The 15,655-nt window shown below is 44.6% G+C and overlaps 1 protein-coding gene across 3 annotated transcripts in view; it reads left to right on the forward strand.

Annotated features, from left to right (window-relative positions):
* Window positions 1–15,655, forward strand: part of XPO7 (exportin 7) — a 48,634-nt gene that overhangs the window by 18,994 nt on the left and 13,985 nt on the right. For 2 of the 3 annotated variants that reach the window (XM_075074706.1, XM_075074708.1), the window contains exons 3-13: window positions 75–168; window positions 1,033–1,199; window positions 3,295–3,387; window positions 6,604–6,708; window positions 9,109–9,274; window positions 9,837–9,910; window positions 11,322–11,441; window positions 11,687–11,833; window positions 12,648–12,820; window positions 13,886–14,079; window positions 15,198–15,303. In XM_075074706.1, coding sequence (XP_074930807.1) covers window positions 75–168; window positions 1,033–1,199; window positions 3,295–3,387; window positions 6,604–6,708; window positions 9,109–9,274; window positions 9,837–9,910; window positions 11,322–11,441; window positions 11,687–11,833; window positions 12,648–12,820; window positions 13,886–14,079; window positions 15,198–15,303 — 1,439 coding nt within the window. The remainder of the gene's footprint in view (window positions 1–74; window positions 169–1,032; window positions 1,200–3,294; window positions 3,388–6,603; window positions 6,709–9,108; window positions 9,275–9,836; window positions 9,911–11,321; window positions 11,442–11,686; window positions 11,834–12,647; window positions 12,821–13,885; window positions 14,080–15,197; window positions 15,304–15,655) is intronic. The other variant, XM_075074707.1, reaches the window with a different exon arrangement.

A 15,655-nucleotide genomic window follows, 5' to 3' on the forward strand; every position in this document is an offset into this window, starting at 1 on the left:
TCCAGCCTTGCTACTTGATCTTCTGAAGTGTGCAGTGAACTTCTGTTTGTGTTTTCTTCTGGTTTTCTTTACAGTCATCCTACTCCCAGTTGTTGGCAGCTACATGCCTTACAAAACTCGTGTCACGCACAAACAACCCTCTACCATTGGAACAGCGAATAGATATTCGTAAGTACAAGACTTAACTTTTCTAACCAAACTAATGTGATTGTTGACTGGACTTTCATCCAGGGCTGGGAGGTTTTCTGCAAGCTGCTGTGCTTCACAGTTTGGGCATCCTAAGGTGTATAGGATGCCCAAAAATTGAAGAAATATTTCTCTTAGATGGCATCTTCACCTGTATCATTAGGTGACAGATTTCAAGGCTAAATATACAGAATTTTTCCAGATGAGGGAGTGACACTCTGTGGTCTGGTGAATAAAGCAATTGGATTTGATAAGCTTCTTTTGGAGTATAAAATATGCATGGTTCTTGCCTCTCCTGAGGACGTGCTTTCAAAACTGGAAATCCTTTGTGGGTCTCTGAAATATCACAGAATCACAGGTTGGAAGGGACCTCAGGGATCATCTAGTCAGTCTAGTCTATCTTTTAGACTATCATTTACAGCATTTCCTGAGGGAGCAGTCGCTCTGTTACAGTGCTCTTTCCTGGAGAAAGGTTGATACTTCCTTTCCTCCGAGGAAGGAGTCTGCTTTCTTTTTCACAGATGATGGGTAGATGATCATCCCCAAGAAAGACCTTGAAATATTTTCAGCTTTTCTTGCTTGCGGAGAATTGGACATAAGTTGATAACACAGAACAAGTTAGGCTTGTGGGGAGGAACTCTCACCTGTCCCTAACCACTTTCCAGATCTGTTCCACAGCTTCTGGATGTTAAAGGCAAAGTAAAAGGCCAACAGTTGTATCTAACCCACTACTGTGCTGAATTATTTTTAAACAGTGTTCAGAACGTTGCTCTTTCCTCTCAGTGTTACCATCTCAGTTCCATCTGCTAAGTTTTTGCCCACAGATACGCCTCTTCTCTGTTTCAGGGAACTATGTGCTCAACTACCTTGCCACTAGGCCAAAGCTGGCAACGTTTGTCACACAAGCACTAATCCAGTTATATGCCAGGATCACAAAGTTGGGCTGGTTTGACTGTCAGAAGGATGAATATGTCTTCAGGAACGTGATCACGGATGTCACAAGGTTTTTACAGGTCAGATTGTTCATAAGATGAATACCCACCTTGTGGGATTTGAAAGTCCGTGCATTTTCAGTGACTGTTTTGCACCTTCGTATGCTCTGTCCAGTCTTTCCCCTGTGCTTTTGTTGATTAAATAGTGCCTAGCAAGGCTAAGCAGCTGATAAACACTGACCTGTCCTGCCAGTTATGATTTAAACTTTGGTGGGGCGGGGATTTATTTCTGGAAGCTGCCACCATTAGTGTTCAATGGTAAGACATGTCCCTTAGCATTCTGGTTGCACAATTCTTTCAAGCTCTCAAGCTTAAATACACTGTGCTGATTAATGCAAAACAGTAAGCATGTGGGCTTATAGTCTGTGAGGGAAATACGTGCCATGCTTGACTTGCTTTCTTTCACTGCAAGGGTGATATATCCATGGAAGTCAGGTGTGATATTTAGCTGAGTTATCGTAACAAAATGTAGCTTAAAACTAATGTTGTTGTTGTTTTTCTTCAGAAGTCTTGACCGTTGCCTCATAAATGTACGTGCTGTCACCACAGTCTAGGGTTTCATTCCCATCCCAAAAGACTGTGCAGGTAGAAGGTTGCATTTTTATCAACAGCTACCTCCAAACTGAAACCGCCTCCCAGAGAGATCAGTAAATCCTGTAACATTACAGAAACTCATGTATTTGCTCTGAAATTTGTCCCACAATCAAAAGTTGGAGGAAGGCAGTAGAAGAGATCAAAATGACCAGAAATTCTTGTCGGTGCGGAAGAGGAGATGTAACATGTACAAGGCTTTAATTTTGGAGCGGTAGAATGTGGGCATTCAGGAAATAGGCTGACGACTATTGTTTTAGGCATTTACAGATGTCTGCAGCGAAGTAGGATCTAGATGTTCAGTAATTTAAAGGTCATGTTCCTTTCTGGGCTGGTAACTGTGTCCCAAATAGTTCACAGGTGCTCGTAGCTGAAATGATCAGAGGTTCCTCGCTTTCCCAGCTCATGCCCTGGGCAATGTGTGCTTTTTAATCAGGAGCCTAAGGAAATGGGCTGATCATCTGCTTGCTGTGTTCAGTTTGAGATGGTCCGTTCCCCTTTGCTCGGGTTACCTGTTCTGGCTGCTAAAGCATACAGGAGGCTGCACTCTTAAAGACATGGTTCAGCAAGGTTTTCCAGTGGCTTCTCTCTAGATATTATCATGTAAATACTGAGTCTGTCACTGAGAGGTGGCTCCAGTAGAGAAGTGGCCACAGACCCAAGCCTAAATATGCTTGAATTTCTCTGTTGCAGATGGGTTTGGTTTTTGAAGCCGGAGATCAGGGCAGCTTGTGCAGAAGGTGCAAAGCGAAGTGGAGTGAGGGAAGGGAACATAATTTATTAGTTACAGAACAGAAACTGGGGCAAAGGAACAATACAGGTTGTTTCTCTTAAATTGATAAATGGATTACCGTTTCTAGTGAAGAGGTATCTGTAACAGACTTATTTCACAATTGGCCCCTTGTTGGCAGTCTCAAGTGCAGCCAGAGGCTGAACAGGCTGTGAAGAATGGTCTCCCTTCACTGGGAGATAGGCTGTCCTTCTTGGCAGGAGGGTCGTGGGGCGGGTGTGTGGAGAAGCTCGGTCAGCTGCTACTCGTGTTGTTCAAGGTCTGTAGTTTAAAAAAAGGAGACGGGGGGAGTTTATTTCCCAGAGTTTTCATCTGGCAGCTTCAATACTCATCGTAACGTTGCAGAAATTTCTGCACGTTTTACCACAGCCTCTGTTAAAATTAACCAAACTGATTTAAATCTAAATAAATCTTTTCAGAGGTAGGGTGTAACACAAAAATGTTGATTGAACTGTTAAATAAAAGGTGCCTATTTTTGTTAGCTCACGTTCCTGAACTCTTTAGAACCCTTTGCATTGTTAACAACATCAGGTACTTTAAAAGCACACTTTAAATTCTCTGCTTGGTATTGCTCAGGGGCTTTTTTTCCAGTCACAATACTCCAAAGATAAAGCATTTCTAGACAAACATGTCTAGAAATCTTCCAAGCAGAAAGCTCTTTGAGTGACAGTGAAGCTTAAATGAAAACGTCCTGGCACTGCTAACTGCTTTCCCTGTCCCCCTTTCCCTCCTCAGGATAGTGTAGAGCACTGCATCATAGGAGTGACAATCCTGTCCCAACTAACTAATGAAATTAATCAAGTAAGTGCTACAGCCTTCCTCAGTGAAGTAAGTGTCCAATTTTCTCATTCATATTGTTGTGTCCTGCTGTGTGTCTGTGCGTTGTTTGGGGGTTTCTGTTTGGGTTTGTTTTGGGGGGGGGGGGCGTGTTGTGTGGTGGGTGTTTTATTTTTTTATTTTTGTTATTCAGTCACATACTTTTGTGGTAAGATGCTGAAACCTCCTGTCCTGAGGAATTGTTTTGTTTCACTGGCATCTTCCATCTTCTCTCATGTTTTGATGTAATCTTCCGAGATGAAAAAGGAAAGAGCAATGCTAAGCAACTAGCCAAGCCTACCTAGTGAGGACGCCCCTAACACCCCCTGTTGTCGGTCCCTGCGCATTGTGTCAGCTTACAGCGTTCTTGTGCCAAGAAGTGAATGGAGCACGCCCTCCTCCGTATTGACCAGGGGGATGAAACAAAGAGGATTTGTCAAATTCTGCCAACTTCTAAAGCGTCATTTTTCATTCAGTAATAAATTTCATAGCGTTCCCAGCAGGTAGTTCTCAAATTCTGCTGGTTTATCAGGGCTGAGTCCCTCACACAGCCCCGGCCCTGGGTGACTGGCAGAAGACAGACTGAGCACGCAGAGTCCGTGGTGCTCTGACATGGCACCAGTCACACCGGCTGCAGCAAGTCTTCCCGGGTTAGTTAGTTCAGTGGTTTGTAGAGCCCTCTAACGTTACGCTGCCTCTCGGTATTTATGCTGGAAGGTGGAACGAGGGGCTTTACTTAGTGCTATCTGAGCTTACATCGCTTTCCTAATCAGCCAGGCAGACTTTGCTGTAGCAGCGTTGATGGCTACCACTGCCCTAAGACAGCATGAGGGTTGCCACGTGTATAAATGTCTCTAATTTTGCCAAGAGGACCAGGTGTAACTAAGTTTTTTTGATTTTACTATCTTACTAAGGAAATTAGCCTTTCATTTTTGCTGGTATATTGACTAATCCAGGCGTTGGAAGGGAGAGATCCTTGAGTGGGATTTGAAGGATGATTACAAATTGCTTTCAAAACTGGAAATGGAGGAGGACGTTTTGTCCTGGCTGGGGCAAAGCACTGATTTCTTCTGCTGAACTTCCCAGGCCCTGCACTGTAATCTGAATGGCTTCTGCATCCATTTCAGACCCCAAATTCACTTTAATTCTTCAGGCCTGGCCCGATCACTAAATCCTAACGCATAGCTCTCCTTCTGACCCTTAAGCCATGTCGTGTGCCTGTTACCATTTCCTTGCCCAGACATTTGTACAATCCTAACTCCATCTTCGCAGAGGGCCGGTCCTTCATGTCCTTGCATCGAGGATGAAAGCAAGCCTGTTTACCTCTAAATTAGTATGTGTCAGCATCTCTGTACAGGGCTACAGCTCCTGCTTGCGGGAGAATGGTCAGCACAGCAACTGTCACCTATCCGCGTGTCTCTACAGGTTGATACTAAAATAAGCAATGATGTTAAAGACTTTGATCAAAAATCTCCTCCTGGTATCTTGGATGTTAAATCTGCCACAGTTTACTACTCGTTCCTAAATGTACTTTGCGCCAGCAGTTGCACAGGGCTGGATTCGGTGACTCATCTTGGAAAGTCTGCCATTACTTGCAAAATAATAAATCTGCCAACATGCCCACTCATCAGAGGAGGGTCATGTACGTGTACAGAGCAAAAAAACCCGCCCAAAAAAATCCCTTTTGGGGCTTCTCTTCAGGCTTCTATTTGATAACTATGTAAACTTTCAACTACATTGCATGAAAGCTGAATTTTCTAGAGCTGTGTTTACTAAAGCTTTTTGTTCCAAAAGCTCACAGTACAAATAAAATGAAGTCCTTGTAACTGATCTGAAGTATCAGTTTTCATCCTGTAAGTACTGCACAGACTTGCCCAGAGGTACCCAGCGTCCACCATATTGTAGAATTTCACTGATTTAAGCCACGTGATCTCCTAGTGAAGAAAAAAAGAAATGCTTATTTGCCACAAGCCCAGAAATACGTGAGATCTGTAGTAACCATGGAGAGAGTAAATAATGCCCACTTTCTTAAAGACCCTGAAATCCAATAGCATGAGGTGAGGAACAATAATTCAGTCTAAGAGGACCTGACAAGTTTAGGTCCAATTCTGATCTGCCACCAACTACTGGGTGATGCAGAGCTTTTCCTTCTCACTTACAATATAAGAGACATCCTCCATGGGGTCGTTGTGAAGGTTAGTACGCTAAAGTGAGGTCTGCAGTGGTTAGAGCTGTACTGGCTCCTGCAGTACTGGATGAGATGTGCGCGTATTTGAGGTTAACAGAGGAATAGTAACAAAAGCACAAAGAAAAAGGAGATTTACGTTGTGTGCCTCTGCACGGGGCTGCAATAAGGCTCCATCCCACGTGCGCTGTGGCACCCAACTGCCCATCATATAACTTACCGTGGGCAAGTGGAATTTTGCCAGCCTGTGTCCAAATGAACGGCAGAGATGTGAAGTCTCACTTCGCTTTTCTCGCCTTCCTAGAAAGTATTGTACAAAGCGACGTAACCCGCGCTGCCGTTCGCCTGTGCTCGCCCGTGCTCGAGTGCATTGGTTGAATCAGCTGGAGGCTTTGTCCTCCATATAAAGCAGTATGTGTGTATTTGCATCTTAGATCACAGATCAGCTTTTTATTCTGATACGGTGAGAGGTCCAGAGCTGGAGTTTATAATAGATACAGCAAAGTCCAAACTGGCTGTCACTGGTTAACTCTCCTTCTAGTTTTCTTCTCATCTGTGCAGGTTCAGGAGGGGAATTAGAATTGCTAGTAGTTGACCATGGGTCTGCCCAGCGGCTTCAGGTAGGATTTAACTCTTAGGAGTTCGGAGCACTTTAAAAAGCTGTGTTCAGGTTTCTAAAATGGCTTAAGCGCTGTTGAAAACACTGCTGTTGATCCTCCTTTGGAAGAGATTTAAATGAACCTGAGAGTAAACCCAGCCCTTCTTTCTGGCAGGGGTACGGTGAAACTGCATTGTAAGTATTGTAGGTGGAAAGCCCTGTCGTCAGCCAGCAATATGACTTTATCCATGGAAGAGCCCCTGTTCTGCAGTAGCAGCACGTACCGCAGTGGCAGGGCGTCCCTCTGGTTTAGCCTGGCTGGTGTGACATTGCTCTGGGGAGGGAAACCTTGATGTCCCAGTGCTTAACAGGGTTCCTACGGGTTCTGCGGGTCTCATTCCACCTCCGCCCGTCAGTTCTAAGCGCTGGTTTTCTCTCTGCTCAGGCGGATACTACTCATCCACTGACCAAGCACAGGAAAATAGCCTCTTCCTTCCGAGATTCATCCTTATTTGATATTTTCACACTGTCATGCAATTTACTGAAACAGGTAAGGAAACCGTCGTTTGTCGTCTCTCTTGGGGGCTGTGTGTTGGGGCGACAGACTTTGGGCTGAAGCTCCCTCTGATGTATCTCTCCTGGAACGAGCACTCTTGTGTCAAAAGCTATGTTCTGCACTTGCTTTGCAGGAAACCGTTCACTTAGGTTTGTGTTAAGGGGGAAAAATTAACATGACACAAATACAGAAATATAACTGTTTTCAACAATTTTGATTGAACATACACGCCTGGACCGTGAGGCTTGGGGTTAAACTTTCCTGTCTTGAAGCATCAGGAAAGAGACGAGATGTTTGTTTTACGTTTTAAATATCTTTGATTTTCAGGACTGGCAGAGAGGTTTCCTGTAAAATAAGTCCTTATCTCTTTTTTTTTTTTTAGCCTCAGTTTAAAACCCACAGCCTGAGAGGAAAAAAGTGCTAGTGAAGATGTGTTTAGTAGATTGAGACTAAATATGGTCTTTGATGTTTTAAAACATGATAAATACTAGACTGTTGTGTTCCCCAGGTTTTTATTTTGTTCTGATTATCACACGTGAGTTAACTTGCTTTAAGAATACTTAACCTTGGGGCAAGGCAGCGGTGCTCTGCTAGTAGGGTTGGGTTTTACCCCAAGAAGCAGTTTTCCTTTCAGCTGAAGCAGCACGTATATATCTTGTAAGCAGGTAGATTATCTGGAGAAAAATCTTGATTCTGCATCACGTTTCTCTTCTAAAAAGCTAATCTGGAGTTCTGACGGTGCCTTCAAGAATAGCCCTTTATGAGAAAGCCTGCCCCAATGAACTGAGTGGCAGTAGCACAGATTTGCTTAGTTCCATCCTTCCAGCTGAGTGAAGTGTCAAAGTTGACAAAAAGCACAAAGAGTGAAAAGGAAATGTTATTTTAAAGATATTTCAAAATGAGCAGCTCTGGTTCTGTCAGTAATAAAGGTGGGTATGTGGGTGTAATTTGATCTTTTTTTCTCCTCCTGGTTTCTAAAGGAAGCAAGGCTTGTACAATTATCATAGTCATCCTTTCCTGTGCACCCCTCCTCCTGAAACCGTAACCACTCTGGTAACTTTTGAATTCGTTGGCTTATTGCAGGCGCGTTGGATGGCCAATTAGAGGTCTCAGATATAAAAGGATTCCTCTAGTTTTGTGAAAAGAAGCACCAGGGGAGGTGCAGGAGGAACGGGGTCCTTATAACTGCCCAGACCCATGGGAGAAAATTCAGCAAGTGCTTGTGCTCAGCCAGGAGGCGTGAACCAGACCTTGTTAGCCCAGAACTGCCCTGCTCTTAACCATTATCTTGTACGTGTAGCTCCAAGCTGTTGCCCGCACTACTGTTGCTTGGGGACTTAGAGACTAGAAAGACATGGCATGTCTCAGGAGGAAGCCTCTAGTTTTCCACCCTAACTCTTCATCGTTTTGCTTTTGTTTTTTGGGATGCTGTGGTTGAAGACAGGCTGGAGTGTGTTCTGTTGTCTCATGCAACATCTGTTTTCCTGTGATTAAACACCTACTACCCAAGTCGTCTTGTCCAGTAGCTGTATCAAGCTTCTGTGTATAAAGCAGAAGCGTCTAAGGTGATCCTTTCGAGTGGGGAGGATCGGGCTGTGAGAAACTGATGATCACGTCTGTATCCATCCACGTCCGTAAAACAGGGTGCATTTAGGTAGTCTCAGAAGAGTAAGTCTTCGTGATGCAGTGGAGAGAGCGAGGAGGATGTTCCAGCAACCCCTGGCAGTGGTGTTGGCAGCGTCAGCACGGTGCAATATGTTATTTGCTGGAAGAAGTTAGTTTTAAGTACGGAGTGATGATACAGGGATAGACAGGCTGGCCTGGCCCTGGGGTACAGACCCGAGTGCTACACTTAAACTGCGGTGAAATGACCTGGCATTTCGTGTCCATGGAGCTCTTTGTGTTACTTGAGAGTGTCCATGTTTCCCCTGCCCAAGGCAGTGTTGTCACCAGAGCAGGGCTTACACGGATCATCTGCGCAGCAAACGTGAACGCGCTCATTTCCGTATGAGGGTTAGGTGGAGCAACAGGATTCCCTGCTCCTAAGTGCTTGTCAGGCAGAAAATGTATTCTTGTGTTTAACCTTAATAAGAACTTCCTTATCTCCTGAATCTCACAGTGTAATTGGGAGCAGGCAAGCCTGGCTGCTTTTCTCCTGTGCAGTACAAACCGGGTAAAAAAGAAAGCGCTGTCTGTTTATTCATCTCCTGTAAAGACTAAGCATGTAAATACACGTGCTGCCTGTAAAAGTAGGTGATAGCTGGGGTTGGTGCTTGTGGCATATGATCCTGATGAGTGTCACGTCCTGTTTAAAGTCAAATTGCTGCCTCAAACTCAGCTGTCGCCTTGATATTTTTTTTCTTTGTACTTGTTTTAATCCAATGTATTTTATAGGCTTCTGGGAAGAACCTGAATCTAAACGATGAAAGCCAGCATGGTCTGCTCATGCAGCTTCTTAAGCTCACGCATAATTGCCTGAATTTTGATTTCATTGGCACATCAACAGACGAGTCCTCAGATGATCTTTGCACTGTGCAGATCCCAACCAGTTGGAGATCAGGTAATCTTGCTGGAGGAAGAGGGCTAACCTACAGCATACCAGCTGAAAGCGTGCGTGGTTTGCTAAAGCCCTCTCTGTACTTAACACAAACTTTTGCATACAATGCCAGATGTAAAATCCCACCTTGCCTTCGAGTGATTGCAAATGCTGTTCAGTTTGGGTTGGCTATCTGGAGCTGTAAAAACACTCCTCTACCCTTTCAGTCTTACACCTGCCAATTCAAGAAATAATGAACTGGTTTGTTTTTTTTAAATGTAAATAACAAATTACTTGGCACCTGCTCTCAACATCCTTGCTGTTCTCACCAGTCATTTTGCAGGCAGTTTCACAGATCATGTTCTTAAAATATTTCCTGTAATTTTGTCTTAGTACCAAGTACCAGTGGGTTTACTTTATTTCTGGGAAAGGCGATTGTGTAAAAATGTAAAACCGGTAGGAAATTTTCTTATAGCGTGGTAGTTCATGTGACAAGTACACATGCCGCTGCTGGTAAGATAAGCGTTAGACCTATGGAAAGCAGTTAATTGAGATGTTCTCAGTAAAATGTTCTGTTCTGTTCCAGCATTCTTGGATTCTTCGACCCTTCAGTTGTTTTTTGATCTTTATCATTCCATCCCTCCTTCGTTTTCTCCTCTGGTAAGTTTAGTGTTTATTTTCCTTACAGACTCCGCTACCAGAAAGTGTTTGAAAGATTCATCCGGGAGACTTACTGTTGGTTAAAATGCCACGGGCTGACTTCAGACAGCTACCTTTACTTTGATGGCACTGCTTTGTGTCGTAGGGACAAAGAGGAAGCCGGTCTGGTGCTGCTGCTGCTAGTTTTGAGCATCTGCAGGCTTTGGGTTTGACCGAAGAGTGGCTCGTTTGCTGGAAGTCCAACCTACTTCTTTGTCCTTGCGTAGCTTAGAGTCTGCCTGCTCGCTCTTCCAGTGAGCCCTTTTTGAAGGATGCAGCTTGTGTTATTTCCACTGTACTACTAAGCTGATCCTCAAACCATACTGCGGGTGGGTAGCAAGTCTGGGAGCACAACCGAGGAATGTAATTTCTCCTTCCACACTTTGAAACTAGGCCGTGTCCCAGTTGGATGAAATGGCCGGTAGCACAACTGAACTCAACGTTGGATTATTTCTTCTCCAAAAAAAAAAAATTGCCTGCCAGGCATTTATCTATCGGATAAATATTTTTCATAATTAATGCTACAGTGAAAACATGCCCTTTGGCTAGGGATGGAAGGGTCCTTCAGAAGTACTTTTTCCTCTGAGACTCTCAGCACTGTTCATTTTGTTGAAGGGTTACTTGCTAGTTCTGAATTTAGAGCCTCAGATATTCATGAGAGACTTTAACAGTGTGAGACTTTTTTTTTGTAACTGAATAGAAATCTGAAGCAATTAGGGCTTTAATTGTCCTGCCTCTTTGATCGGTAAATGTAAGAGCCAGCGAGAATGAGAGGCTTAGTAGTTGAGCAGGTAGTGCGTACGCTGGCCAGAGGGAATGGGGCTTTGCCTCAGGATAAGGATTGCAGGGCGCTAGTCGTGACTGACTGCCGCTGCTCTTCAAAACCCCATTCACCAGCCTGTTGCTCAGCTGCACCCTTGGAATTTACTCTTGATTTAAATTTCAGAGGTTTGGTTTGGGAACAATTTAATTTTATTTTCTTCCCAGTCTTCTATCTTCTGCGATACTTTTCCAAGCCCGTGTGAAGCTTACCAGCTTTCCCTGCCAGCCCTAGTGTATTTTGAGTCTTATGCAATCTGTGTTCTCCATCTGAAGAAATCCCAGCATTTCTGGGAGCAGAGTTTGGAACGCACCTTTGACTGTAAGGATGGAGATGTTCCTCTGGTTGATGTGTTTTTTTTTACCTCTGCTGTAATTTGTTTGTAACTTGTAATTTGTTGTAATTTGTAATTTGCAAAGATGAAGGAGCTGTTGTGCGGCATGCAAAGGAGCATCAGACTTAAATGATTTGTTGTGTCGTAAAAAGAAAACGTGCCGTTCATGTTGTTGTTCTAATCCCTCCCTTTCTGCTTATTCTCTTTGCCCCTTTTAGGTTTTATCCTGCTTAGTGCAGATAGCCTCTGTCCGCAGGTCCCTCTTCAACAACGCGGAAAGAGCAAAGTTTTTATCTCATCTCGTTGATGGAGTTAAACGAATACTGGAAAACCCACAGGTGAGTATTTCAGATGCAGCCAGTGGAACTGTCTCTCTGCTTCCTCTGCATCAAGTTACTTCACCAAAAATACTTTCTCATGTACAGGTCCCACTTGCGGCACTGGGGGGAGAAGGGTGCAACATCTTGCTGTTCTTTTCCTTTTCCTACCCTTCCACTAGAAATACGTGCCACTTGTAGCTGACTGCCATGTGTTGCGAAGTAGTACTGTTTCTCAATTCTTCTCCTCTTTTTCTCCTCTCAAGAGTTTGTCAGACCCAAATAACTACCATGAGTTCTGCCGATTGCTGGCCCGGCTGAAAAGCAATTACCAGCTGGGAGAGCTGGTGAAGGTGGAGAACTACCCTGAGGTCATCCGACTCATTGCCAACTTCACCGTGACCAGCCTGCAGGTGCCAAATGGTTTTCCTTACCCTCGATGGGTATTTATGCCCCTTGTCTTCACTTGAAACAAAATTGTAACCCCCTTTTCTGTTTTTGCCCTTTAATTCGCTGTATGCTATTTTTACCAAAAAACCCCTGCAGACTCTGTGACAGAATCCTGCGGTGTAGCATTGATTATTCTGTGAATTCCTGCTGAATGGAACAGGAGCAGTATGTGGGGGAAGGCAGGGTTGCTATGCCTCCAGAGCCTTTCCATGTCCTAGCAGGGGGAAAAAAAAAAACCCAAACTTGTTAAATAAGGGTTATTTTTAGAATTATGTATCACTTCACTATTAAAATGCAGTTGCGGGGATCGCTGGTAATATGACTATCGTGCCATATTCCCACTGAGTTTTCCACTGGGGTACAGCTTGTAACTACACCCCTGCACAGAATATGGTTAAAAAAAATTGTATAGCTTACATAATGCCTTTGTTAAACTTCAATATTTATCTGGAAATTGGCTTTAAACTGTACATTCTGCTTGGGGAGCTGTCTGCAGCACGCTCTGGTATGAGCTCGGCAGTAGCTTGGGACCAAAGGCTTTGGCTCAGCTACACAGCCTGGGAACGCAGGATTATCTTTCAGTCTTTACTGAATCCTGATAATGCCTGCTGAATACGGGTGGAACTGAAATTAATTGTTAAAATTGGCAACCACATCATTAAAGCTTTCAGGTGTTGCTATATCTAGTGCTACCTGAGTCAAAATCATTGTGGGTAAAATAATCCAGGCCGTAACTCCCTAGTTTCCTTTCCTTTTCTGTCTCTTGGCTCCTGGTAGCACTGGGAGTTTGCGCCGAACAGCGTTCACTATCTCCTGAGCTTGTGGCAGCGGCTGGCTGCGTCAGTGCCCTATGTTAAAGCCACAGAGCCTCACATGCTCGAAACGTACACGCCAGAAGTCACAAAAGCTTACATCACATCCAGGCTGGAATCTGTGCACATCATATTGAGGTAAGGAAAGCGGAGGGATGGCAGCGCTTCTGCTTGTCGGCACCAGAGTAACGCAGAAGGCTCTAGTGTGTTTCTATTCTGAGTTTTCTTTTAAAAATGGGCACGACTACAGGAAGTTCTGTGAGTCACCAAAGGATTTCGAAGGGAGGTGTGCCTAAATCACGTATTCTCTGTTATAAAAAAGAGAAAATATTTTTTAAGCTGGGTTTTTTTAGACCTTGGTCAGTCTCAAATGGCTGAGATTGATCTCAGCGGTCTCTGACGTGTTATGGGTGGAATTCCATCTTACCTCACAACGTGCGTCTGCAGGATACCATTTACACTCTGAACTGCTGTTGTAGCAGAGAGGAATAAGTATGTGAAGTGTGAGTCACTTAATTTTTAGATCCCTGCTATACGACGGCACAAATTATACCTAAAAGTGTCTTTGTTGTTGTTTTCTTCCTTTGAGTGTAGGGGCAGCCTATAGGACTCTGTTGAGGTGCCTGAATTTGTGTGGGATGAATTCCACCTTGTGTGTGTTTGATGAAAACAAAAGGTCAAGTATAGAAGAATAATTGGTGAACGCCTCTCTTAAGGAGGACTGAGCAGCTTATCCCTTTTTAGGTATCTAGCAATGCGAGGGAGGAACAGCAGGTTTAGCTAGTTCTGGTGTTTGCAATAAACTTAGTGTTGAGGTTAGCGTATTTAGAGGGAAAGGCAACTAAAACATCGAGAGAGATGGAAAGCTTTGTTGTACAAATACAACCAGGGACCACCTTTCTGGCACTGCATGTTCTATTGAAAGACCTGGCTAAACTTTAAAGACTTTAGAAGAGCTTACTCATCCCAGGTCCTGACGGCCTTTCCACTTGAACCACTACTATTCCTCTGATTTATTTAACAGTCAGGTGATTATGTCGCTCTGTGTAGCCCTCCATTGTGACAAAGAGTAAAGGCAGAGACTTGAGTCATTGGAATTGTGCCTAGGAAAGCATCCTCTACCTGATAGTTTAAACCATAACATAAGCTTATTTCTATCTCTGCATTTTAAGTTCTTTTCTAATCTGCTTTCTTGCTGCTTAGGGATGGTTTGGAGGATCCACTGGATGACACTGGCCTTGTGCAACAGCAGCTGGATCAGCTATCCACCATTGGCCGGTGTGAGTATGAGAAGACCTGCGCTCTGCTTGTGCAGCTCTTCGACCAGTCAGCCCAGTCCTACCAGGAGCTGCTGCAGAGTGCCACCGCCAGCCCCATGGACGTTGCTGTACAAGAAGGTGAGCATGCTTGGACGACTGTGGCCTCTGAGCTTGCAGTAGGTTGCTCGTTCTCTAAAAGTACCGTTTCAGAAGCCTGCGTTCCTGGTGAAATTGTAAACAGGGAGGCAGATCTCACAAACGTTCCCTTGGAGAGGTGCCCGTATGGTGTAGAATATTTTTGGCTCTGGACAGACGCTCCCAACACACACAGCAGTGCTGGCTGAAGATAGTGCTGTCCTAGAACTGACTCCACTCCTTTTTTGGGGAAATGGAGTGCATCTCCTTGCCCAGTCTTTCAGAGACAAGTTATGAGGATGTTCCCCCACCCACAGGCGGTGCACACTGCCTGTCCCATCCCTCTTCTGTCTGAGGCAGTGTATGCAGTGCTCATTTGAACCTCCCCGCTGGCCAAGTGGCAGAAATCTCCAGCTGGTGGTTGGTAATGAGTAACTGGGAGTGGGGTTTTCAGCTGGTGCCACTGGCTGAAGGAGGGCGTGTGTCCGCAGCGTTGGGTGGGTTCAGCGTGGAGGTTTTGTTCTCGCACAGCTGGTTGGTTTAGGAATTGCTCAACACTGGCTATAAAGAAGCAGTTCCCTGGAGGTTCAGGTATAGCTGTGTTATGCCCCCTCTCTAATAATGTAGCTGGCTTCCCCTTTCGTGGGGAATTGGGTGTATCAGCACAAGTATAGAAACTTCCTCTTCCTTCTGAAACAGTATGGTCTGATCTAACATGGTAACCTTTTTCTTTAATTATTTTTTTTATTGGGGCAAAACTCCATGTGATGTTGACTTCTCCATCAGCCACATGTACTTTGAAAGAATAAACAGGGCCTGCTGGCATCTGCATATGTTTAAATACATAGAGTACAGTTTTACAAGAAAGTGGCTTTCTGCAGTGGAACAGCTTTAAATAATGAACACCTTCCAGGCAGACCTGGCATTCTTATTTCTTTTCTAGTAGAGTCGTGCCTGTTCTCCACCAAATGGAAAACTGAGTAGTTTTGGTATAGATGGACACCAAAGCAGAAAGATACTCCTTGTGAATCCTGTCTTTGCCAAAATAAAATGCAAATCTCCTCTGCTTCCTCTGTGTAATGTGTGACGTGCTTGGTTCTGATGTCCTCTGTTGGTTTCAGGGCGCCTGACGTGGCTCGTCTATATTATCGGGGCAGTGATTGGTGGTAGGGTCTCGTTCGCCAGCACGGATGAGCAGGATGCGATGGATGGCGAGTTGGTTTGTCGGTAGGGATGCTGACTGTTTTCTAGCTGCACTCTATTGAAGGCAACAAAAGAATTGCTGTCGTGAAGCTGCCACCATGTTCTTCCCCTCTTCTCACTGAAAAGAACAGTGTGGAATTGGCAGAAAGAAGAGGTTGGCGGCACTGGCTAGAGCCAGTCAGCAAACTTCTGCTGTGGCTTGGCTAAACTGGGAAATCTGGGTTACAAGAAAGAGAATGAGAGGGGAAGAGCGTGTAAGAGGGGAATTATGCCGGGCTTAAACGCATGCATTGCAGCAGAACGAAATCACGATGGTTCTTTGCTGGGGTGGGGGGAAAAGTCTTTTTCCTACTAATAATCCGAGGTGGGTTTTGTC

This window comes from Phalacrocorax aristotelis, chromosome 24 (genome assembly GCF_949628215.1).
Source record: "Phalacrocorax aristotelis chromosome 24, bGulAri2.1, whole genome shotgun sequence".
Classification (NCBI taxonomy): domain Eukaryota; kingdom Metazoa; phylum Chordata; class Aves; order Suliformes; family Phalacrocoracidae; genus Phalacrocorax; species Phalacrocorax aristotelis.